Source organism: Ptychodera flava, chromosome 6 (assembly GCF_041260155.1).
Source record: "Ptychodera flava strain L36383 chromosome 6, AS_Pfla_20210202, whole genome shotgun sequence".
Classification (NCBI taxonomy): Eukaryota; Metazoa; Hemichordata; class Enteropneusta; family Ptychoderidae; genus Ptychodera; species Ptychodera flava.
Genome location: NC_091933.1, coordinates 15426606 through 15454502, shown reverse-complemented (window position 1 = coordinate 15454502; position 27897 = coordinate 15426606). Strand labels below are relative to the sequence as shown.

Sequence of the window (27897 nt, the reverse complement as noted above, 5' to 3'; positions counted from 1 at the left end):
ACGTGTACGGAAACCATACTGGTGATCATATATTATGTTATGTTTATCAAGAAAATACAGAATCTGTTTATTAACGATTTTTTCTAAAACTTTACTAAAAACTGGAAGAATTGAAATAGGTCTGTAATTTCCCAAATCTTCCACATGACCCTTTTTGTAAATAGGCAAAACCTTAGCTATTTTTAACTCGTCAGCAAACTGTCCCCGCGAGAAAGACAAATTTATGATATGACATAACGGCAATGAAATTTCGTTCATGGCATCTTTGACAAATCTAACATTAAATGTTGAATACATGTGAATAACAATACAAAATATATTTCGAACGCTTTCACCGACCATAATCTCCAAGTTTTTCTTGTCTATATATTTCCTATCGAGTGTCATTTATATGATTATCAAACTACTTTTTCATTGTGAGAATATATATGTTCCTGTTCCCTAACAATCTATCTTTTTGACAACGAAAGGGAAAAACAAAAAATCGAAAAATATATAAAATTGTACCACAGGTTACTCTTATCAGCTATCAGGATTGACTCTGATCTTTTTCTAGTTTAAAAAATATTTATAGTGATATATATACAGGTATTGTAGAGTCTTCTTCAGTAAAGAGATGTACAGTGGGAATAAACATAATCAGAACATGTATAAAAAACATGAGCAGTGGATAAAATGAAATTCTCATCTAAAATCCTTCTTATGCTATCATAAATATGGGTTATGTCAACACACAATATTCCTAAATTATAAAGTTTTGAATATTTATGTTACAGTAGTTGAATAAATGATGTTACGTCCTTCCCGTGAACTGAAAGTTTTAAGTCAAATATAAAGGCTGCTAAAATGCATTATTTTCTACTCTGTCAAATTGTATTTTTCACTTCTCAGCAACTATACATAAATTCATCTTTTATCTATCAAACTTTCTGGGTTATTCGTCACAAGAACGTAAATTTGGAAATTATGCGATAAAATATTCGAAAACGTCAATATCAGATATTCATCCTAGGGTTGTTTTATCTGAACACTTAAGGCGGTAAACGCAACTATCCATATTAAGGAAGTATGCACCTCGAAAGTGAAAGACTGAAAGTTTTGCTTAAACTTTCCTCAAGGAACTTTTCGACAATTCTCTTTCAAATCGAGAATAAAAATCAGGAATCACCGTACACATTTTGGTACTTGAGAAACACATTACTCAAGATTTACCAATATTTGAAATTATAAATGGCCGCCATCATCGGTGTTAACTCTATGGAAAAAAATAAATTTTCGATTTTCGAAAAACTAAGACGGTCAAAATTTGTTTGAGAGTCCAAAAATCTATTAGATTCTACCTTAAGGTAAATTAAGGACAATGAAGGACTGTATAAGAGATATATTCATACCAGCTGGGACGTCACCCGGGTTAACAAGGTCCCGACCAGCTACACAGGACACAGTAGCTCAAAAACCGTGTGTCCCTCGTATTATCCTTCAGGATGTTACTAAGACTCATACGTGCAATCAGAGGGCAATTTTTATCACAGAAATGGAGAAAGCTACCAGACAATTAAACCATGCAAATTGCTACTGACGGACTGTTTAAAGTCATCTCCAGCTTGTGATTATACAGGTTCTATCACAAAGTGTGGTATTAAAAACTGCAAAACTTGTAGTATGCTCATCACTACAGAACAGTTCAGTAGTAGTTTGACAGGGAAGACCTATTCTACCAAATGTCTGGAACCTCTGAATTGCACAACCAAAAACGTAATCTATGGAATTGAGTGTTCATTGTGTGGGCTCATTTATGTTGGTGAAACAGGAAACAGCTTACGATCTAGAATGAACGGACATCGCAGTGGAGTGAATCGATCTTTGGATGTGCAACTTTATAAGCATTTTAACCAGGACGATCACTCCACTTTGTCTATGCGTGTCCGTATTCTTGAAAAAATATACCATCCAACCAACAGCCCCACACTTAGTTCACCATTCCGTAGACAGAGAGAATACCACTGGATTAGACAGTTAGGTACCGCAATGCCTTATGGTTGTAATGACAACATCAAAGATATAGGGCATCCTTAAGTCCTGGTTGTTCAGAAGTGAATGTGATGGTCCTATTGAGTCTTCTGTCCGTAGAAGACGTAGTCATGGACATAGGCGTTACCATCGGCCTAAATTGGATACATCTACCTCCAACTGCCATGACAAATTTTATGAACTGCTTCTTTCATTACAGAAGCCTTTAGGTCTCCATCACATTCGTACTTCATTATTTGCTCTTTCCATCAAGGACTTGAGAAGGTTGCATGCCTATGCATTGGGATTGTCTTTGACAGATCCGAACAAACAACCGTACAGACTGGTCAGTATTATTGCTGATATTGCACTATACAGACTATACAAGCCTGTTCGTGCTGAACCTATGACTGATGATCATCGTCATTTCATACATCTTCCATTTACTAACAAAGGAATTGATGCAATTAATATCAGCAATATACTTCACAACAAAAAGGTTACATCAACTATACCTGTATACTTTAAGAACCAGTCTGTACCTATTCTGTCATATCAATACACCAAGACAATCTCCAATAAAATATTCAATTACAATAAGGCATTGCAGCACTTAAAAATTGATGAATTCCTTCAAACACCAGCATCCTGTGACTGCTCTACATCTCCCTTCAAATATACTCCAGTTGGCCATGTCATCACTGGTGATCTGAACTTGGTTGAACATCATCACCTTCGTAAGATATTATCTTGTGGACCCAAGTTCAGAGAACCTCGCAGGATCAACTGGAACCATAATTTTAAGATCATTATGGACTCTGTTGAAGAATATGCCAGGAAATGGGCTAAAAGGGAGGATGTAGAGTTGGACACACTGTCAGAATGGGTCAAATCTGTGAGGAAAATAGTGCGTGGCCGTATTGGTCGACTAAGATCACATGTTTGCAGAAGACCCTATTCTGTATTTAAAGATCCTGATGCTGTTAAGTGTTTGAATGATATCCATGACAAATATGTTGTCGTTCCTGCTGATAAAGCTGCTTATAACATTGTATTTGTCTGTAAGAAGTATCATTTTGAATGTCTTATAGACGAACTTGGTGTAACTAAGACCTCCATCAGCTCCACTACAGACAATCGATGTTCAGCAAATCTGAAATTTTGGCAAACCATAAGTCATTCATGGATAATTTTAATATCACAACAAAGGATGACCATAATAAGTTGCCTAGCTTATACTGGATACCAAAGCTCCACAAAACACCTTACAAAGCTAGGTTTATCGCAGGATCTTCAAAATGTTCAACAACAGAGTTATCGAAGATACTGACTTCTGTTCTTTGTACCGTTAAACGGGGACTTCAAGCATACTGTGATGTTGTCTTTTCTCGGAGTGGTATAAATCAAATGTGGATATTAAAAAATTCGAAGGAACTCTTGGAAAATTTGAAATCAAGATCTGTTTCAAAAATAACATCTATTAAAACTTTCGATTTTTTCACATTGTATACCACAATACCACATAATAAATTGAAAGAACGCTTAAAAAACATCATCAACCAAACATTTTTCTACAAAAACGGTTCACGCCGTTACAAATATGTATTATTAGGGTATAATTCTACATATTTTGTTAAAAATGTTACTAACGCTAAATTGTTTAATACCGAGAAAGACATTATCAATATGCTTGATTTCCTCATCGACAACATATTTGTAGAATTTGGAGGACACATTTTCCAACAGTGTATAGGAATTCCTATAGGCACTAACTGTGCTCCCTTGCTTGCAGACTTATTTCTGTTCTCATACGAGGCAGAATTTATCCAGAACTTAATCAAACAGAAAAAGGTCTCTGTAGCTCGAACTTTCAATCTAACATATAGATACATAGACGATGTTATTTCAATGAATAACTCTGAATTCAGTAAATATCTCGCTATGATTTATCCTCCAGAATTGGAGATTAAAGAAACTACAGAAACGGCCTTTCTGCTTCATATCTGGACATTTTACTTGAATTTGACTCTAATGGTCACCTTTCTACTAGGCTATATGACAAGAGAGATGATTTCAACTTTAGTATCATCAATTTTCCACACCTCATAAGTAATATTCCACTCTCACCAGCTTATGGGGTATACATTTCCCAGCTTATTCGATATGCTAGAGCATGCAGTTCATATGGTGATTTTGTAGAGAGACATGGCCATCTCTCTTACAAACTGTTAAATCAAGGTTACACCAGAGCAAGACTTGTCTCCACATTCAAACGCTTTTTTTGGCAGGTACCGCAAGCTGGTTAGATAAATACAATATCTCTCTTCGACAAATGATCACTGATGGCATCGGTGACATTGGGCCTTATTGACCACTACCTATCTGACTTATAGATTGATATATGGCGGGTGCCACATGTGGGGCAGGATGCGCTTACTATTTTCGAAACACCTGACATCACTTCTTGGTCTTTGGCCAGAGGTCCATATATCTTTCTTTCATGAATATGACTTTGTTTGTGAACCGTCCATTTACTGTCTGTTCTGTGCTGTTTTGGGTCTATGTTTACAACTACTGTCTCACGAATTCTGACCTACTGTCATTGGATTATGGATTGGTATGATTGCGATTATTTTAAGACCTAGATGATACTCATTTATCGACCCACTTGAATTTAATTTCAAAGTTTTGGCAATTATAAAATATTCCTTTGATCATCTCTGTCGCAAACTTTGCTCACATGTTGTGATATTACACTAACAGGTACAGATAAGTGTTAATACTAACATAACTTCTAATTTGAAAGCAAGAAGCTATTCAAGGTGCTTTGAAGGCATGACAAAAGTTCACATGACGACATATTCAAATGACAGTACATCGCGATAGCCATCCGCTCCTCGATTCTTTGGTTTCTTTCTTTGTTGATTTTGAAATGGGTTTCTGTACATTGATAGTTTCCTCCTGTACTTGTGGTGTGTGTGTTGTAGCGTGTGAGCTCTTCACTGGGTGAGGACGTTCCGTGTCTCTCTTCACTGGGTGAGGACGTTCCGTGTCTCTTTGCACTTGTTTAGAACGTTCTGTGTCTTTTGACTTCCGATCTGATCTAGGAACTACTAAATTATCCTTGTAAGACTTCGATGCACCCAACACTTTCAGGAGAAATTTACGTACATGGAAATCACGTTGAGGATCTTCACCGTCTTTGGAAGTAAAACCTTCATGGTCGTAGTTTGCAATTGGAAGGACATTGCTACGATCAATACCAAGTGCCGTGGAAATCTCTTCTTGCTTACGCTCTATGTTCTTTGGGTCCATTTTGTCGATGTGAGTCATAACCGCATAAAATGGTATCGCACGACCTGCCAAGAGATTACCACTTTGATGTAAAGGTAGGAACAATAAAGAATGCAAGGTTTTCTCTTCGTCACACACATTGTATGTTATAATAAACACTATTCATGTCTTTTATGCACAAATCTACCTACACATAGAAAGACCATGAGTAATATTATCAATTAAGATGCAGAAAAACAAACTCACCGCATGAAAAGGAGATCATACGGAAAGTACACTCATACTCTCTCTCTCTCACTTTTACAAAATCACTGACAAATATTGCCAGTTATCAAAGGTAATCAAACGTACCGGATTCACTTGCAACTTGCATGGCGACGACGTGTAGTTTTTCAGTTTTAACCTGCCCATCTTGAATTGCAAGAACAGCGTGTATATTTTGGCCAGTTTGGAAAAACCGTTTGAGTTTCGTTCCTATTGTCTTATTTGGTTCTTGTTTGCCTTCGAGAATGTCTTTTATGGTTTGTTTCAGCTTGTCATCTTCAAGGCTCTTGACAGCAGTACCCGGCACATCCCACAGGCTGAACGCAGCATTTTCTATTTCAATTCGATAGGGAGAATACACTTTTGTACCTGTAACTGCACCACTACATGTCGACGCACTTGGCTGTTTTCCAAAAGCCTAAATAAATAGAAAATGTCCCTAACATTAGTTTTCCAGCAAAGAATAGTATGACGTCTAGGGCAATGCTCTACAAGAAGATTTTCAATAGCTCTTTCAGGTTGTTAGCCTAACAATGATAATTTTACAGCACAGACACGGATGAAGCAATAATCTGCCTTCATACTGTTTCTTCGATACATTCATTCTGCAAGTAAAAAACAACAAATATCACTTACTTTCAATACAGTGTTAATAAAGGATGACTTGCCATGACATGGAGCACCAAGACATGCGATGTTTTGCCCACAAATTTCAGATTTTAGGGCAGCAGTCGTTTCTGAGAAGCATAAGAAAGGTGTATTCCTTGATTATTATTTTAGTGTTTCTGAAAACCTATCCACAAAATTCTACTTTTGAATTATAGGGTACAAACATTTGTTAAAAGTCAACCTTTAAAATGTTCTATATTTAGGTTTCGCTGTCACAAGAGTCGATAAAACATTAAAAGGGTTATATTTACAAATACAATGAAAGCAGCTACCAGTGGTGTTAATAGAACTTCTGTCTATACATGTACAGCTTCTTACCATGACATGGAGAATGGGCGTTGTTCAAGGTATCTTTTTGTAAATTATTGTCAAAGTCTTCTCCTCAAAACGTTGCTTTCGATATTGTTAAAAATTAGTAATGGTAAAATAAAAAATAGCAGAACCCATGAAGTAATGCTACTTCTTGTTATCGAACCTAACATGTCATAAAGGCAGTAGGGAATATAAACAGATCCTTACAACAATATTGCTGAGGAATCCTGAGGGTTTAAATCACACAGTAATCTCTGACTCAGCTTTAGTTAAATTGTTATCCTGAAAGACTCCCTAGAGGTTGGATTTGGAGGAGAAAATATTATATTATTACCGTCAGACAGGGGTTTGCCCTTGACATAAAATACGAGCTCCTTATTGTCGTATTTTGAAAGCTCTGTTGATTGTATTGGCATAGAAATGTTTCCGTCTGTTCGAGGTTCGTACACTAAAATATCGTCGTCTTGATGCTGATGAAATTCACGTCGTATTTTCTTTATCAAGTCGTGGATACTTGACTTCTCACTCAACTCAAAGGATTCCCTGTTTGTGGTATTGACTCGACCAACCATTACTTGATTGGAACAGAAACAGTCCCATGCAAATCTGCTATAATAATGAGAGAACGATAAAGATATAATTTATTGCTTTGAGAAGTTTTGAAAAGTAATATTTGCTTAACAAATATCGTTGCTTAACAAATATGTTGTGCTTGTTATTTCGCATTGACAGACAAAACAATAATACTCCCATAAAGTTATAAGTTGCGGCCATTATTCTTCGTTGGGGTAAGTTGGTAATTACCCATCAATTTAGCTAGCCATGCATATACAATATACTAAGGGAACTTCCTAAGCTAAACTCTGTTTTCCTCTGGAGCAGCAAGATTCTGATCCAAACAAACACAGCGGGTAACAAATTTTACAGCCATAAATGGTGATATGATAACCAGGATGAACCATAATGTACTCCATGTCTGCTTCATGTTTCTGTAATTAGCTGGTCGGGGGAACTTTGGTATTGATATTGTATGTTTGGCTCGATTCATTGTGTAGTATGTTGATTATCATTCTGATTGCCGGCTGGTTTTTCAAGTACAAGTATTCCAAAAAAGTTTTGATGTCAATATTTCACTGGCAGCTATCAAAGTTTCTTCACCCACAAAAAAATTAAGCAACAGTTGTGCAGTTCATGTCAAACTTTTTGATTGTGGCCTTCCAGGATGTTTTGGGCAAAGGTACTGAGAGTGAGATGGGCGATGACATGCTGAAGTGCTGTCGTCTGTGGTGCATTTATTCTCTGAGCTATATTTACCATAGTTTCAACTTCATGTAGCTTTGTACGATTATTTTCCTTGTTAAAATATCAACAGATTTTGTCATCTTGTCTCGAATTTTGATGGAGCTTTCAAGACAGACTGTAAAGTTGACTTTTTATGAGTCGCTGAGTGTTTTGAATTAGACTCCTGTGAACCACACAGTAAAGACCGACTTTTGAAAGATCAATGTACATGGGGTGATCTCAAACTTTTGTACAAAATACCATGTTCTGTAATGATGTTACTTCATACAGATTTTTCAAACCTTGTTATGTGTAATATTTATCAAAAAGAAGACAAAGCATGACATGCTCTCTTAAAATCGTGTTTTAGTCCTTGTAGTTTTCATTCCCTAATCCAGTCCCCTTTGAACGAACCTAAATGAAAATGATTCATCCCGGTTATTAGATCACCATTGCTGGCTGTAAAATTCATTACCCGCTGTGTTAGTTTCGACCTCATCTTGCCGCTCCAGATAGGAAAACAGAGTTTGGCTCAGGAGGTTCTCTTGGTATACATTGCTATATATAGCTAGCTAAATTGGTGGGTAAATACCAACTTGCCCCAACGAAGAATGATGGCCTCAACAATATTTCATATTTGCATATTTTGATCATAGTAGTTTCTTCTCTCACTGTCAATATCATGCCCCCTTCACAACATCAGGGATGGTAATGGGCCCCCGATCAGTATGGTGCTACTGTTTGTATATTTGGCAATGTACACAAAGCCCATCCCTTTCGTTCAATAACATAAGTGCCTAAGCTTGAGGACCATATTTCATTTTTGCATCATAATATCCAAGTGTTCTCCACTAACACAGTGAATATCATATCTCCCTTCATGGCATTAGTTATAGTTATATGCCCTGCCTTCAGTATGGCACAAGTGCTTATATATTATGCATTATTACATATGTACCACAGTTTACTTGCATCTAAGCGCGCGCGTACTACTGGTATTTGCACTGCAGTGCAATACGAAAAACATTATGCTATTCCTTTATGTTAATGAGTATTTACCAATTTTGACCCGGCACTATTTTTGTTTGTAAACACAAAAAATGTCGTCTACAAGATTTCATTTCACTTTGGTCCGATGCTAGTTATTGTAAAATGCATGACATTACCGATTAAAAACTACGACAAAGAAAATTGCACGCACTTATTATAGTGTGAGGATGATTTTTAGTATCCGGAAGAGCAGTTGTTTGTCAGCGAAGCAAAAACATTGAAAACAGGACAATGCAGCCAACCAACAATGCACTTTTTAAAAAGGTCCTTACTATGATGAGACATATTGTGCATGACAAATAATGTGAACTGGCTAATTTTAAGTCAAGAGGGTAATTAATTAGCTGTTCATAATTTGCCCTCCCACAGAAAATTTTTCGACTTACCCTCCCACACTCAAACTTCATTTTTACCCACTCCCCACTTATTTTGCCTGTTTCCCCTCCCCACTGTGAATTTTGAAGCTCCCTCGCCCTGTGGCGAAAAAAAACTTGCCAATTTCCCCTGCCCTGGAAACAATTCCCCTCAAAAAGTTTTTCGCCAAGCCCTGTCCCCAGGACAATCAACCGATATCCGCCCTGCCCTACAAAAAAAAGCTAAAATTTGCTCCCCTACCACCTAAAAACATGTCCCCTGCCTAGCAAAATTAAATTTCCCTGCCCTCAAAAATTGCTCCTGGAATAGCTTTTTCGATGAATAGCTCCGTTGGCTGCACCTGAACAGGTGACGTCCGTTTCTAGCTCCATGAATGCACGGTGGCCGCCGTACCACGGCGGCCATCATAGTCCAACATCGGGAGCAGCGGAGCCAATTAAAGAGTTAACATTTTCAGAGGCGTTTTTGCCAGTAGTTTCCTCACCGGACATTCCCTGTTTACAATAGAATGTCATTTTTGCATGCAGTTTATTCTGTGCTTGTGTGTCCTTCATGCTATTGATAACAGTGAGCGCTTGTGTGACACGGTAGGGCCTAAACACTGAAATTTGATCGTTTGACAAGTTACGTTTGCCGTATCTTACTCTTAAATTTCGGCTGTCCTTTCACGAGCGAACTGCCGCCGAATACACCGCAGCACTCGTGCAAATACCGCTAGTACGGCGCGCATGCACTCACCGGCCATGGAGTTCTGTCATATTATAGACAAAGTCCCCCTTCGTCTACGCACATAAGTCCCTTAAAGGTATACTGTCACCTGTTCCAAGTTTGCCACAGTTACCATGAAAAGATAAAATCTAACCAATCACAGATTCTAAGCGAGTGGCCGCTTTTAAAAAACAGCGCCCTCACATGGGCATTTTGGATACCAAGGAATGCCCCTTTGATCATATATGGGCATATTTAGATTGCAGGTGACTGTATAACTTTAAGCCAGAGGACAACATTTCATTTTCGAGTCTTGTGAGAAGAGTTCTCTACTGACACTGTTAATATCCTATCCCCCTTCATGGCATCAGTGATAGTTATAGGCCAGCCTTCAGTATGGTACTAGTTCTTGTATATATTGCATCGTACACAAAGCCCACCCTACATCCAATAGCATATTCAGCGTGAGGACAATTTTTCATTTTTGCATATTGTTATCAAGTGTTCTCATCTAACACATTAAATATCATGTCCCCCTTCATGGCATGAGTGATAGCTATAGGCTCTGCTTTCAGTATGGCGCAAGTGCTTGTATATTATGCTTTATACACAAAGCCCTCCCCTTTCTTCCGTGCACATAAGTGCCTTAAGCCTGACGACAAAAATTCATTTTTTGATTCTTGTTATTATATTGTTATCTACTGACAATGTGAACATCCTATCCCCTTCAAGACATCAGTGATTGTTATATGCCCCACCTTCAATATGATACTAGTGCTTTTATTATGCATTGTTCACAAAGTCCCCCCCCCTGTTCAATAACATAAGTCCCTTAAGCCTTGGGGCAATAGTCATTTTTGCATCTTATTATCAAAGTGTTCTCTACTAAGACATTGAATATAATGTCCCCCTTCATGGTATCAGTAATAGCCATAGGTGTGCCTTCAGTATGGAGCAAGTGCTTGTATATTATGCATTATACACAAATCCCTCCCCCTCGGTGCAACAACACAAGTCCCTTAAGCCTGTGGACAATATTTCATTAAAGAATCTTGTAATCAAAGTGTTTTCTACTGACACTGTGAATTTCCTATCTACCTTCATGGCATCATTATAGTTATAGACACCCTGCAGAGTGGTGCTGTTGCTGGTGAATATTATATTGTTTATAAAGCCCCTGCCCTTCCTCGTTCAAGAATATAAGTTCCTTAAGCGTTAGGAATATATTTCAAGTTTGCATATTTTTCTCAAAGTGTTTTCTTCTATCACCGCGTATATCATGTGCCCCTTCATGGCATCAGTGATAGTGATAGGCCCCCGATAAGTGTGATGCTTGTGCTTGTATATTGCTCTGTACACAAAGCCTAATGCCTAGCGTACCTTAAGCGTGAGGACAATTGTTCATTTTTGCATATTGTTATCGATGCGTTGTCTATACTAACAAGGTGAATATCATATTCCCCTTCATGGTATCAGTGATAGTTATAGCTCCCCCATCAGCATGGTGGCGGTGCCTGTATGTGTTGAATTCTAAATAAAGTCCCCCTTCGTCCAAAAACATAAATCCCTTAAGTGTGATAAGAATATTTCATTTTTTTATATTTTTATCAAAGTGGTTTTTTCCTATCACTGGCAATGTCATGCCCCATACCGCCAGTAATAGTTATGGATCGCCGATCAGTATGATGCATGTATGTACAAGCTGTACACAAAGCCCTCCCCTTCGTCCAATAACATAAGTCCCTTAAGCGTGAGAACGATATTTCATTTTTTCATATTTTATTACAGTGTTTTCTTCTATCACTGTCAATATCATATCCCGCTTCACGGCATCAGGGACAGTAATCCCCCCCCCAATCAGTATGATGCTGGTGTTTGTATATATTGCCCGTACACAAAGCCCTCCCCTTCGTCAAATCACATAAGTACCTTAAGCGTGAGGACAAGTTTTCATTTTGCATATTGTTATCAAAGTGTTCTCCACTAACACAGTGAATATCATATCCCCGCATGGCATCAGCGATAGTTATAGCCCCCCCCCCCCCTAATAAGGATGGTACCATGTCATGAAGTGGTAGCGTCCGCCCCTACTTCTACATGTACAAACACTGACACACTTAGTCTGGTTCCCTGCCCTCTTTCTACGAAAAGGGTCAGGTATGCGCAATTCTATTCACGGCACTGATTGGACGACACTATGGAACATGTCGATTGGCTAAGGGGAGCACCTGCGTCTGCTGCAGTGTTATATGTTATTTCAAATTTCAAAAACAAACAAAAAACTAACTCGATTCTGTCATTCGGATGAAGTACGCTCTTTCACAAATATATCAGCTCGTACGACGTTTTGCATATTGATTTTTGAAAACTTGTGTAATGTTCATGTAACTGCTCCTCCTACTTTGTTGCTGAGTTACTGTCAAGGGCGCAGTCATTTCGAACATTCCAGCCTGAAATCACGCGCCACGCGCATCCGCCATTTTGCCCAAAATCTGGGCAAAATGGCTGCCGCATACCTGACCCTTTTCGTGAGTGTAGCGCAGCCAGCGGTAGAAAGGGGGCAGGGAACCAGAGTATGAGACAGGTGTAGTTTTTCGGCAAAACTTCTTTATTACAGTCTGTGGCTCAGCTCATTCTAACTTTCGAAAGCCTCATTGGGTCATTTATATCCTTCACTAATGCTTACCCATGCTAATGTTCGTCTGATTGGTTAATTACTGTCACATGATTTGTCACATGATTTCTAAACGCACTGTTATTGGCTAGTGTATGAAAACTGATGGTATCGTCACAGCTTGGGTATGGATTATAACAGCTTGGGTATGAATATAGCAGCTTGATTCTCTAGCAAACACATTTTGTAGCATGGTAAACATTGAATAAACTATCAGAAAGATTACATTGAAAGAAAGATTGTATTCAATTAAGGTTTATAAAAAGACGAAAGAATGTTCTTGATAAAAATACTAGTTGTCAGCTTCATTACATACTAATGCTTGTATATATTGCATTGTGCATAAAGCCCCTCTTCTTCGTCTACTAACATACATGCCTAATATAATATTTCATGTTTGCATAGTGTTATCAAAGTTTTATCAACTTACAATAAGAATGTCGTAACCCTTCGTGTTCCCCTATTCCCCCTTCACTTTAGTTTTTCCCATTGTTTGTCTGTGTAAGTCAAGTAATAGCTTCTAGAATTCTATACAGATCCCTGGTTTGATGTTTTTAAATTTGGTTAGAAGGGCTTTTATAAACAGATATACATATCTGATGCCACAAGTTTGTGTTTTGAAGTTCCCCCATTTGTCTATGGTACTTCAATGCGGCAGTGTGGGACTACCATTATCATATAGATGTGGCAGCATCATTAACTGTGGAAGCTCTGGAGAATGCCCATTATTACATTTTACCTTAGCCTTCGATTGTGCTACCATAGACCATATAGAGACCAAATATTGTCTACATTAATGCTATGCAATACAATATTATAAAAGGACACGTTTATTTGTTTTGCAGATTGTATCGCTAATTACAATGTACTTGGTTACATGGTATTGTGTAATAGTGCGTGATCAACGGTTGCAATAGACATCAAATCAGGTCCAATAATCGTTATCATTCAAGGTAACTATGTAATTTACCAGGTCCAAGGAACATATAGATGATGACAAAGGCAATGGGGTCATCTTGAACCACGAAATAGTGGTGGTACCAGGTGTCCGGAATGGGTAAGCGTACCCTGCCAGCTAGCCGCACCCGTCAAGATTGACCCAAAGCGACAAATCCATTGTTATTTGGTGAATTCACCAAATTACTTTTGTGAGTCAAAATTTGGTATGCTGCCACTCATCATTTGAGAAACAGACAGGTCATATTTGATACAACATCTCCGTATCTACCAGCTGCCAACCATTACATACTTCAATGAACGTTGCATCAAAGTTTGTTCAAATGCACTCGACTGTGAATATCACAAGCTGAGGTTCGAACACTCATTCTGGCTTACCATATGTAACTAAATGTGAGGAAAGTGCCATTAGCGCTATTTCAGGGGCCCAAGCTTATGGGCTGGGTCTTTATTAGGCTGCGTTCACAAAAAAAATGGTTAGGGGGGCTTGAACAATTCAGGAGAGGGGAATTCGAAAATTTTTGGGGTAGTAGAGGGGAGGACTTGAAAATTTTGCTCTACCTGTAGGGGGGACTTGAAAAGTTTTTGGTTCCCTTTTATGTTTCACAAGTTTTTGAGGTAATTCGATGAAAAATGAACACCATTTTCATATCATCCAATTGTTTCAATGTTAGTGACAATTTAAAAAATCTAGAACCATTTTGCTATATTTCATTACTTTTATCTCGAAATCTCAACGTGTGATTTGTTGTAAAAAAACAACTTGAGCCTAGTAACAGGGCAGAAGCTGCAACTGTTGATGATTTTTGCAATATTTCTATGCAATATATCAACTACAGTTTCTTGCTGTCTCCCTACAGCATGCTCAAACACAAGTTTTGTGTCTATGTTTAAAACTATTGTCTTACGAATTCTGACCTAGCGTTATTGGATTATGGATTGGTATGATTGCGATTACACAATATTCAGTTTGTCGACAAAGCCTGTATAAATATGTATTAGGTGATAATTTAATTAGAGTCCGGACTGACAGTCAGTTGTCAGTGATACAAATGCATGGTACACATACACAGGCTGTGATAGCAAGCTGAATACTGGACAGTTCAACATGCTGTAGGGAGTAGAACAAGAACACAGTTGTATAAACTGAAAAAAATATTGCCAAAATTATCAAAGTTAATACAGCTACTCCTTACGGGCAGTGTCACTATCAGGTACAGCCCTGCTACTGCAGTATCACTGTCACTGCATACCTGAGCAGTGACAGAGATAGCTCTGACCCTGATGTACATGGTAGTTGAAGAAGAGTTTGGGTCAAATGACGCTCATGACAGTGAAACATACTTGTACACAAGATCAGGCCAGAGAGTAACACATGGAAGGCATTGGGAGACTTGAAATATTATCTGGCATATGACTATAATCAAACATCAAAGAAAAAAGATGGGGTCAACATACTTAATTTTCTAAATTTTTACATTTTTGTCATAAAATAATACAAAAGTAACTTTGAATAGTAAAGAGTAAATGAAAAAATGCGTGACAAAATTTACCATTATTACACCCAAATTTCAGAGATTAAAACATTTATCTGATGGAATATTTTGACCTTCCAGTATTGTCAATTTTAGTATCATCTAATTCATTTTGTCTTGTACTTTTGAAACAAAATTTTGGTAGGTCACTGTGCTCAGTTTTTTTACAATATGGCAATTAGCCAGGATTCACAATTTGCCTACTCTCTCATGATCGTCATTTTGTGTGTGCTCTTCGGCAGGAGCAATTAACCTGGCCAGAGATGGATTAACTCAAGTTGAAGCGATGTATTCGTTGCTTCGCTTCGATAAAGTTTGTATGATGTGCGATGTGTGGTGGTGGACATGTGTGCGTGAGTGCTTCACGAACTCTACAACGTGTGGAGCGGTCTCAGTCAGTAACAACTTAGCCGGCTATTGAACCACTCTTTTTTGGGAGTGGAGATTTAGCCGAGCGGTTCTCTCTGTGGCCTCTCCGCTTGGCGACTGATGCCGTATGGTGTGGGTTCGAACCCGATTGAAAACTGGCCGTATTGGCTTAGACCGATAAATCAAAAAAGTTCACAAATGCGTTTAAACATGAATCAATTTAAGAACTTGCCTTAGGAATATTACTTTACAAACTGCTAATAACAGGTAGTGTTGAACACTTGCAAGTGTAACGGCGCAATACGTGTTTATTTTTCTGCAGGTACATCCTTTACAAATATGCGGGCTTGTGATAGTTTCGGGGGACTTGACAAATTTTGATCAAAAAGAGGGGGTATTTGAAAACTTTAAAGAGGGGTTTTTGAAAACTTTTTAGGGTATTGAGGGGGATCTGAAAAAAGTAGATTTCAATCGCGATTCCTCCAGCCCCCCCAATCGTTATTTGTGAACGCAGCCTTATGGGCCAAAGCCTTGAGGCTTGGCCCCTACTGGTTTTACTGGAGTTCAATATTTTTCTTCTTCCTCATCATCTTCTTGGGATCGGTTATGTGGTTCGGCCGCCATCTTGGATTTTTAGAAAATCAGAATTTAATATTTAAAATTCTTCTTCTCCAGAACGAACACACCAATTGAACTGAAATTTAATATGCATCATCTTAAGTATGATCTCTTTCAAGTTTGCGAAAGGCATATGGATCTGTCACGTGGTTTGACCGCCATCATTGATTTTGCAAAAATCGCAATATAATCTTTAAAAACCTTCTACTCCAGAACCAAAACACCGATTGAACTGAAATTTTACTTGTTGTTTCATCATAAATGTGATCTCTTCCAGGTTTTCAAGGGGCATTTGGATCGGTCACGTGGTTTAGCCGCCATATTGTATTTTTAAAAAGTCAGAATTTAATCTTTAAAATTCTCTTCTCCAGAACAAAATCACCGATTGAACTGAAATGCAATATGCATCATCTTAAGTATGATCTCTTTCAAGCTTGAAAAAGGCATTTGGATCGGTAACGTGGTTTGGCCGCAATATTGGATTTTGCTAAAATCTCAATTTAATCTTTAAAAATCTTCTTCTCAAGAACCAAAACATCGATTGAACTGAAATTTTACTTGTATTATCCTTAGTGTGAGCACTTTCAACCTTGCAAAAGGCATGCGGATCGGTTATGTGGTTCGGCCCCCATCTTGGATTATGCGAAAATCAGGATTTAATATCTAAAATTCTTCTTCTCCAGAACGAACACACCAATTGAACTGAAATTTAATATGTGTTATCCTGAGTATGATCTCTTTCAAGTTTGCTAAAGGCATTGGGATCGGTCTCGTGGTACATTTCCAGAGTGAGTTATGGTATACATCAATTTTAATTGAAATGTTAGTTCGCCTCTCTCTATCAAGCACACTTTTCAAAATCATTTTAAATGAGAATTGATATACGCGAGCTTTATCAATAAAAGGTAATTTTCACATGTGTTAACAACTAGTCCGAAGAAATCTCTACACATGAGACCAAACTGTTAAAATCAGATGTAGAGTACGGCGACGTCTTTACATACGCGGTATTCTCTTACTGGCGCCGTCGTGAGAGGCGACAGCAAGATGTAAGTAAAGACGTCGCTGTACTCTATAGCTGTTTTAGTCAGATCGATGAGACATATGGAAGCTCAAAATTGCACATAGTATCATCAGTGCAAGTACTTTCAACCATGGCAACCGCTCAAGCCCCGTCAACGCTGCTTGCAGCTTTATTTATTATTATTATTATTATTATTATTATTATTATTATTATTATTATTATTATTGTACTTGGGCCTCTGCCCAAGTACATTTGTTTTCATTCCGTGGGAAAAAACTCTGTAAGGTATAACCATTTCTGGCTGAGACCAGGGAGGGCAAAATGTCTTGGCTTCATCTTTCTTGGCATAATAAATGGCGTAATCATGTTAACTGAATGGAAGTGCTGCTCTCAGCCAGTCTTGAATAAGTGAGATGTGAATATTAATGCTTCTCTATCTGAGTTTTTGCCACAAAATCTTCTGAATATAATCAAAATGTGCATCGAAATGCAACAATTAATGCACCCTCCGTTTCCTAGGCGATGGCACGACCCTTGCTACACCCACCGGACGAGCCAAAGTGGGAGGGGTAATTTCAGTTTGGTCGAACAAGAGGGCTCGAGACCAGAATTTAACATTTAAACTTGAAACATGTTTAATCGCTGACAAGATGTGGACTAGTGTTAATCAAAGTAAAATTGTGAAAAGGAAAGGTTTTATATCCCGGACACAATGAAAAACATTACGACTGGAAACTGTACCCCCAGTTGAGAATAGTAATGCCCACAGCGATGGAGAACACTTATCCTTGAGCTGAGAAAACCAGACCATCATTTCGAAATAGAGCTGCAGATTCGAGAAGCTCGTTCAAAATAGCTAGGTACACCCCATAAAGGGGTGGTTTCGAGTTTTGAGGGCAAATTTCGCCTCCTTCATATAGAAATCGTACGTTTGTTTTTCCAGGAGAACACACCATTTGACACAAAATTTGCATGTAAAGGGGTCGCCAGCAAGCACGTGGTCAAATGTGGCATAAGAAACAATATGAAATGTTGTGTAAAGCCAGTCCAAAATAAACTGATTTGAACTTATGTGTTTTGTAATTTATACCACTGCAGTAACATTACCTTATTTTGACAACATCACACAATGTAATACGTTTTCAAACTGAATACTCCGACGTATTCTGTGTCTCCTTTGCTAAAAAATACGGTATGCCGATTACCATGTAAGGAGATGATGACGTCAAGACAGATTTGTAGTGCGTTTGGTCCTGGATGGTGCACGTAGTTTTGTCAAGGTAGCTTGTGTATTTATTTCCTAAATGGGAGAGATTAGGGTCGATCTAAACGAAGGCCGAAGAATGTTATGATACTCTAAGCGAGCTGAACTCTAACGCGAATGGTTGGATAATTTGGAGGATGTCTAGAATGATCTCGTCTCATTAAGATTATTTGGCGGTCAGCATTGAATTTCAACTGCGTCACAAGTTTGCGAAATGAGTATTCCGTCGAACGGTCAACGAACGATATTTTAGAAATCTGGAGACATGGCACATCGTATTTTTATTTTAGTATTTTATATTTTACAAAAGATTTAAGAAGCAATGATTTTGTCGAAAATTCTGAAAAAAATATAGGAAGATTTGATCGCGAACACATTTTCACTTGGGGTCAACTAGCCCTGCTTACGATGCTGTGTGTTCCGCTACAGCTAATCGCCCCGCTCACCACAGCCCTGTACGTAGGGTCGGTGACTTCAAATCCATTTTGGGACTTGACGTAAAAAGCCAAATTACTGCCGAAATTCAGCGTTCTTGGGCCCAAGTCGTATCCCAGCCTACCTCAGCTACTCGATCGCTTCCAAAAATGACAGTCTTTTATTCACTTCTCGTAAATAACCGTCGATGTCGGCACTTGGGGTCAACTAGCCCTGCGTACGATGCTGTGTGTAGGGGAACACCATTTGATTTCTGGGGGGGGGTATGGAGGATTTTGAGAAAAAAAAATTTGTCGCCAGGTGAGATAGAAGAAAAAAAAAATTGATCCTGCCATGACCTGAGAAAAAAAATTGTCATAACAGACAGAAGTGAAAAAAAAATTGTCACAATGCACCAGAAATTAGCAAAATTTGGAAACCCTATTCTCATGTATTCTTTGCGCGGCGCGCCGCCATAGGCGGCGCAAATGTTTTTACCACAAGCAATTCTTATGTTTTTCCCAGCACTTATGATATAAGCATGCACTACATAGGTCTACTTACACCTCAGTGCACTCAATGTTTTCCTTCCCTTTTCTGACCCAAGAAATCATATTTCATGATTTCTGTTGCAATATCTCAATGACATAGGCACTATCTAAAGGGGACTTTTGACTTCTGTAAATTGTGAAAATTTTAAAACACAAGACAGGAGTCAATAAACTAGTGTTAAAATCAATATATTATTCTCTCAATATAAATATATTAGGAAGATGTACAAGTTGACAATGAAAAATTGAGGAACAACAAATGTAATGAAATACAAGGGAGAGGGTCACTAAAAAAATTGAAAACTTCAGGGGGCGTTACTCAAAATGTGGAGAGGAAGAAGGGGGACGGGGTTACTCAATTTTTTTTGGCGAAATAAATTGAAACACATCTCAGATTGCACCATTGCACACATCCATTTCTCAAAATTTTCAATGCGAGAGGGGGGCACCCCCTCTGGTGCTCTCCCCCCTTGGGTCTTCTAACAGTGTTACTGGTAAAAGACAAATTTAAAATACCTATCGGATTGCACTACACTGCACCGTAGCGCACATCAATTTCTCAAAATTTTCACAGGATCTAGGACAAAACTGAACTGTTGTGAATTCATCCTTTATTATCACAGAAACATGTTTTCATTTACCTCAGTTCAATGACCATTTTGACAGTTAAACATACCATATTCATGCTTTTCATTAGAAGCTGGCAGCTGGAGAAATGACACAAGAAGGTCACAGATTTTCCGTTCCTGTATATTTATTTATCTTCAGTCTCTGGCAAACAGAACTGTTTTTCACAAATTGTATTGTCATTGTTTGGTTGTTGAATATTGTGACACAAACACTGATCATGCATAAAATGTAAAAAAATATTGCAGTGTTTTCAATGTCATTTTCAAACAGTTTTACCAAATGCAAAATAACCTGAAATTCCTCTCAGATTGCACCATTAAACACATCAATTTCCCAAAATTTCCAATACGAGAGGGGGAAACCCCACCCCCTCTCGTGCTCTCCCCCTTGGGGTGTTCTAACAGTTTCACTTAGTAAAAAAAAAATTAAAAAACACCTCTCAGATCGCACCAGACTGCACCATTGCATACACCAATATCTTAAACTTTCCATGCAAGATAGGGGAAAGCCCCTGTGACACTTTCCCCCTAAGCCTCTCACGTGTTCTCCCCCTGTACTTTCAAATTCTGCCCGGTCAGATATCCTAGTGAAAACCCTGTCATAATACCCATCCAAATTAAACAATATACTGTATGGTTAGATACTGCGTGAGCTTTTATATCTTTATTTTATTGTGACTTGCAATTTCATTTTGATGGCTTCACCTTGTTTGAACCATCATGAGATAACTGATGATAGTCTACCAGAGTACATCCGGATTTCAAAGGTCTTTACTGTTGCTGTATTTTGTAAATTTTACAAAATCATGTATTTGTATTTAACTTTTCTAAGTGGGGAATCAGTCAAAATTTCAGAGTTAGAGAGGGGAGTTACTCAAATTCATCATGGTTGACGGGGGGGGGGTGGGGGGGGGGTGGGGGGTGTCACTTGAAATTTCTGAGTTTCAGGCCGTAAATAATGACGGCTCCCTTATATACAACGTATCACAAACTTGATGACAAAGAAAAAAAATTTGCATTGCTACTCCATTTGAGAAAAAAAATTGATGCAGCTCTGACAGTAGAAAAAAAAAATTGCTGTCACTGTGACAGGAAAAAAAAATTTGCTCCCATACCCATTTCCTCCATACCCCCCCAAAAAAATCAAATGGTTCTCCCCTTAGCTGTAGCACATATCATCGTACGCAGGGCTAGGGGTCAACATGGCGTCGCAGCCATGTTGCCTCAAAACTTATTTCTGTCTGCACTCAAAACTCAAAAATGTCGGATATGAACCTGAAAAATCGATGTAATTTTGTCAAACTTCGGCGAAATTTCAGCCTATAGACAAAATTTCATCTAGGTAAGGTAAATTTACTGAAATTTGATCGACAAATAATCCTGAGCTTGAACGTGACAGCTCGCCTTCTCCGGGAAGTCAAGCATCCAGCTGCCCATACACAGTTGCCCATATAGCCAGGTTTATGAGATTGTTTTCAAGCGACGGCGGCAGACCGTACGGGGCTCTGGATATGAACCTACCGCCGGTGTAGCTGTAACAACTGTTGCGTTGTTTTTAGTGCCCACGGACGAAGTCCTGGGGGAGTTATAGGTTTGGTCATGTCAGTCCGTCCGTCCGTCCGTCCGTTCACGCAGATATCTCAGACATGCCCTGGTCAATTTCTTTCAAACTGTGCACAAGAATAGTACCCAACCCCATACAGATGCACGTCGATTTGTTTCACAAGGCGATGAATTTGGCCGTGTTAGAGGACTTTTTAGTTTACACCTCCATAGACTCCCATGTATAAGGCAGTTTTCCATAGACTCCCATGTATAAGGCCAAGAAAAATAAAAATTTAGTTTCTCATCGTATTCATATTGCCTAAAGGATGCAGTGACACAGTTTTTTGTCCCCACGGATAAAGTCCAGGGGGCTTATAGATTGGGTCATATCCGTCCGTGAGTCCATCAGTGAGTCCATTGGTTCACGCAGATATCTCAGACATTTTGACAAAATGTCATGTTCCTTGGTGACCTTTGACCTCAAATTACATTATTGTCCATAACTCAGTAACCACAAGTGCTAAACCTTTCATATTTGGTATGATGGGACACCTTATGACGCCACATATTGTACCACATTAATTATGCGCATATCTAATTTTGAGCGAGCCAATAGAGCTAGAGGTCTGATTTTTGGTATATAGGGATAAGTTAACAATATAATTTGTTTGACAAAACGTCACGTGACCTCAATGACCTTTGACCTCCAATATACATATTTGTCCATAACTCAGTAACCACAAGTGCTAAACCTTTCATATTTGGTATGATGGGACACCTTATGACGCCACATATTGTACCACATTAATTATGCGCATATCTAATTTTGAGCGAGCCAATAGAGCTAGAGGTCTGATTTTTGGTATATAGGGATAAGTTAACAATATAATTTGTTTGACAAAACGTCACGTGACCTCAATGACCTTTGACCTCCAATATACATATTTGTCCACACCTCAGTAACCACAAGTGCTACACCCTTCATATTTGGTATGATAGGACACCTTATGACACCACATATTGTACCTCATTAATTATGCGCATATCTTATTTTGAGCGAGCCAATAGAGCTAGAGGTCTGATTTTTGGTATATAGGAATAACTTAGCAATACAATTATTATGACAAAATGTGACGTGACCTCAATGACCTTTGACCTCAAATATATATATATTTGTCCACAACTCAGTAACCACAAGTGCTACATCCTTCATATTTGGTACGATAAGACACCTTATGACACCACATATTGTACCTCATTAATTATGCGCATATCTAATTTTGAGCGAGCCAATAGAGCTAGAGGTCTGATTTTTGGTATATAGGAATAACTTAGCAATACAATTATTTTGACAAAATGTCACGTGACCTCAATGACCTTTGACCTCAAATATATATATCACAACTCAGTAACCACAAGTGCTACATCCTTCATATTTGGTATGATAAGACACCTTATGACACCACATATTGTACCTCATTAATTATGCGCATATCTAATTTTGAGCGAGCCAATAGAGCTAGAGGTCTGATTTTTGGTATATAGGAATAACTTAGCAATACAATTATTTTGACAAAATGTCACGTGACCTCAATGACCTTTGACCTCAAATATATATATTTGTCCACAACTCAGTAACCACAAGTGCTACACCCTTCATATTTGGTATGATGGGACACCTTATGACACCACATATTGTACCTCATTAATTATGCGCATATCTAATTCTGAGCAAGCCAATAGAGCTAGATGTCCGATTTTTGGTATATTGGGATAACTATAGGGTAGAAATCTAAATATGCCCATCTAAATATTAGACATCTGCCATCAAGAACAAAAGAAATTTGCTGTAATTTGAATATTTGAGGAGTTTAAGCAATTTCCACTATAAATAGAGAACCCCTGCCTCAACTCCACAAAAGTTGCTAGACATATTTTGCCGTTGTCATGCCATTGCTTCGTTTAATAACCAGTTAATCAAATGCCTAATTGACAGGAGGAAATTAAAGACCATATTTGAATAGTAGTATATATTGTCCTCAAAATTACTCTATCACGGCCCAAGTACTCATTGCCTTCAGCAATACTGCCTTGTTATTATTATTATAACAAGTTTAGGGGCTATAAGTATTATATAGAAATCTAATAACAGTTCATTGAAGCTGTGGGAATTCTGAAAAAGAGATGTTCGAATGCAGGCCCATCATGGCAGTCGTGGGCGCGCACAAAACAAGGCACAGCGACTGTGGAGAGTCTATGCCAGTGTATTTGCTGCAAATATACCTTCACGCATGCGCACTCGTTTGCCAGTGTAGTCTGCCAATATGAGCATGCGCAATTGAGTTTACCTGCGCGTGAATGTGTAGTCTGTACACTACGTCTCGTGCTATAATCTTGTCGTTGAGCTTTGCATGTTGACAGAAACTGGAATTACTGCAGAGAATACTTTTCAGGACATCACAAGTGAGTCCCTTAGGTAACAAGTAGGACGTTTAGGAAATCCTTTCAGAAAGTTCACGCCGCCTGTGGCTATTTTGTGGAGTATAAGCTTATACGTACCTGGAGCGACGGTATACAGTATTTCTACTGTACATATTGCCAGATAATATGCGATGGAATTTTGCGTTTCACGTCGTTCAATCATTCAGATGGAAATGCCGGCCTTCTCCAAACTTTGAAAAAAATCAGGGTGACAGACTTTGGAATGCTAACTCTTGTATAACAATGACGTTGAAGACATTTGTATTCGAGCTCGGCAACATTTTTTGATTTGAGAACTTTCATCATGGCGGATTCACTGAAACAGTGAGTATTCAACAACTTTTTCCTATGTCCACGTAGCACTTGTGCAAAAATAAGCGAGTCCACAGGCCTTTGGCGAATCAATAAATGCGTTTTTCACCAAGCTGAAAGGTTGAAAGATGCGTCCGTCACTTTGGGACGAGCTAGATAAATGCAGTCAAACCCAGCTGGGCATAGAAATTTGCCATACTTTGTTCTGGAGACGACCGGCCGTGCGGTGGAACTTTGCAACAAAGTTTCCATATCTGAACTGACGTACTTGAATGACAGGCACAGGAAACGATGGCCAATAAAAACGCATTCTCGTTGCATTTTGATAATAATGTATCAATCTAAATGACACGGAAATTATGCCTCCTCCCAACAGAAGGGCCATGGTCTATTTTTAGCCCTGCTACAGTATGTCTCAGTGCTGAAAAGGCCATATTGTTGTCATGTTGTCATTGCGACTTTTAAAATTTGCATACAACTGTGAGAGTGAAACGGGTTGTTTATAGGTCACAAAACTTTTGAGTCCCACTGTCGTCCATTACACCTGTTTCCTTGGGCATTAAAGGTGTGCAAGTATACACATCAAAAGACTAGAAAATTCACTTCATGGGCAGAACCTTGTATAATAGCCCTTTCTTGTCTGGTTAACGAAAAAAGATACCCCTTATCTAAAATATGCATGGGCTACCAGCCAGTGTCACCGGGCTACCAACTTCAGAATATGGTTGCCCAAGTGGACTACCAGGGAAAAAGTGAAACATTTAACTTGTAATATTCCCCCTTGTCTTGGCCTGCTGGGTTTTAAAAAAATGTTTAAAGGTATACAGGGATCATGTTCAAATTTAGCCATTTCTACCATGGAAAGGGGAGATCTAGCTAATCATCAGAATCATAGAGTTTATGGGGTCACGCCAGGTCACACAAAAAATAATGCACCACTACATGGCCATAATTTTACTTTAGTTAAACAATCAGAAATATATAATTTGTCTTCATTATTCTTCCTGGAATGAGGCAAAGAAATAAATAATTAAATAAATTATTATAAAATGAACATTATTATACGTCGTTAATTATAAATCCATAAAATAAATAAGTACCAGTGAATTATGTTTTAAATAAAACAAAAAAAACTGTGCGCTACTGTTACTGCTTGTGATAAATATAATGGTACATTGGGTGATAAGGAGGATTGGGTTTGGATACTAGTAGAATTAATTTCAGGACGTAAAATTAATTTGAAGGCATAAACTTAATTCGATAAATGCATAATAAGTTAGTAATATACTATATAACACTTATTTGGGATGATTGCATGAAACACAATTAAAAATGCTTGAAAAATTATTTCTGGTCTATGTAAAATTAATTCTAACACACTAAAATTAACGGAAAACATAATTTTGACCAAAATGGCCCCAATATACATTATCTTTATTATTCTTTCTAGAATGAAGGCAAAGAAATTACAATTATTATTGTTATTATTATAGAAGAAATGTTAAAAGTTGTAACTTAGAAATTCATAAAATAAATACAAAACAGTGAATTCTGTTTTCACATAGACCCTCTCGATGGTCTATGGTTTTAAATAAAAAAACTGGTTACCGAAATGGTTAATATGGCAACATAAAACATAAATGAACATGGAGTTCATGCTGTTATAAATACACTTAGGAGAGCATTTGCATAGTAACTGGGATTACTTTTAATGGACTTAGGAAAAAAAATTGAAATTTTAATACGGAAATAGTTACTATGGAAACACAGGGCAATAAAAATGGATATCATATTTTGTCTTTCTAACCCGAAATAACCCTTTTGTATAATATTTCTGTTGATTACTGGATTTTTACACTGGATATTTGGTCTTTCTAACCCAAAATATCCCTTTGATATAACACATTCTGTTGATTCCTGGATTTTAGATGGAATCTTTGAAAAACTGGTAATTTTTACTCCTGAATGGTTGCCATGGAAACATCTCACATTAAAATGAGTGTGATTTTTTTTGGTGTGCTAACCAGAAAAACCCTTATTATCAATTTTTACATCAATCAATAGTTCTTTAATAGGAATTAGGGAAAAAGTAACATTTTCAATCCCAGAATAGTTACCATGGCAGCTCAAAACATTAAAATAAGTCTGGTTTTTGTGTTCTCTGACCCGAACTCCCCCCCGCTAGATAATTTTAATATCAATCAAAGTAACTTTTCATTGGATATTAGAAAAACTGAAATTTTCAACCCCTAAAATGGTTACCATGGAAACATGGGGCAGTGAAATCGATATCATATTTGGTCTTTTCGACCCAAAATACCCTTATGGTGAAATTTTCACGGAAATTGAACATATTATTATTCGCGTTATTATTTCTATATAATACTTATATTAATTATTATTATTATTATTATTATTATTATTAACGAAGTTCTGTCTTCTTCCTCACAATTGGAGCGCTGTGTTGTGCATAATCATTCAAAGCAGAGAAGAGCAATGCTGACGAAGAGAACATAAAACAGGTACATTTGATGTTTTATTTTGTTTTCAAAATCTATTGAAGTGTTCAACCCTGACTTTTAACTCTTATCTGTTAAATCCAATGTATTCAAAAATGCAGTAATGCAGTTTACATTAGCTAAAACCTCAATTCATTGGCATAAAACGGTGAACGCAATTTTCACCTCCCCCCGAACAAAACTAGCCTACCCAACATACAGTATTCTACAACACGTTGCTGACAGCCTGCATTACGCTGAACAAAACTCGTTGGTTTCACTACGTGACACTATGAAAGAACCATTATACCTCCATGGTGACACAAGTATTTTAACTGGCACAACAATAATAGTTCATGACAAACGCAGATTGTAAAGCACCGAGAACCTATCGACAACGAGGGCAACGGATCAAAAGTACCGCAGCAATTATCAGACAACAGCAATACTATTCTAGAATACGATATCTTTCGGTTTCGCATGTCTGACCAAAACGTCAATGGCGCAACTTTTGGAGATAATGTTCATTTCACGACAAAAATTTTCAATACTGCGGGAAATTAACATAATGTAAGAAACTGGTGATGCACAACCAGCTGCAATCATTAGAGCCCACGGGCTACAATGCCGAACCCGTGTGAAAGCGCAGAAATTTGCCTAACAGATCTCCTTGGCACAGAAACAGTCGCACATGCAACGAATTTTCCGTTATCTCGTAGAAATTCCACAATGGTCTTCCTTCCTGGTCAAAAATCGATGCCACCTAACTATCCTGTATGGAGACAAATCTACACCGCCCTTTTCTCGAAAGATAAGAAAGGTTTTTCAGATAAAACCGTTCATAGCTTACCGGGTTCAAGCTGTGATTTATCTACCAACGAATGTTCTGTCTGCTTATGAGCTGATATATTATTCGTCTGTTCTGAGCACTCGATAGGTAGCCACGCATCTGTATCCTCGCAATCTTCTCTAGGGCCCGAGGACGGCAGAGCCTCGTCACCAGCACTGAAAACAGATGACGCCATTGTGCAGTTGTTTACGTGTCGACAACCACAGCGAAGTG

At 38.1% G+C, this 27897-nt stretch overlaps 1 protein-coding gene across 2 annotated transcripts; it reads right to left on the bottom strand.

Annotated features, from left to right (window-relative positions):
- Nucleotides 1–45: 45 nt before the first annotated feature.
- On the bottom strand, nt 46–27897 carry LOC139134949 (uncharacterized). Of its 2 annotated transcripts, none has more exons than XM_070702057.1 (5): nt 27685–27897; nt 6884–7155; nt 6205–6305; nt 5656–5986; nt 46–5369 (listed from the first exon to the last, which is right to left on the bottom strand). In XM_070702057.1, exons 2-5 carry the CDS (start codon nt 7119–7121, stop codon nt 4873–4875), a joined length of 1167 nt encoding a protein of 388 aa, XP_070558158.1. In that variant the 5' UTR covers nt 7122–7155; nt 27685–27897; the 3' UTR covers nt 46–4872. The 2 variants fall into 2 exon arrangements, with proteins under 2 accessions (XP_070558158.1, XP_070558157.1); XM_070702056.1 differs by having other exon boundaries at nt 6884–7158; nt 27685–27896.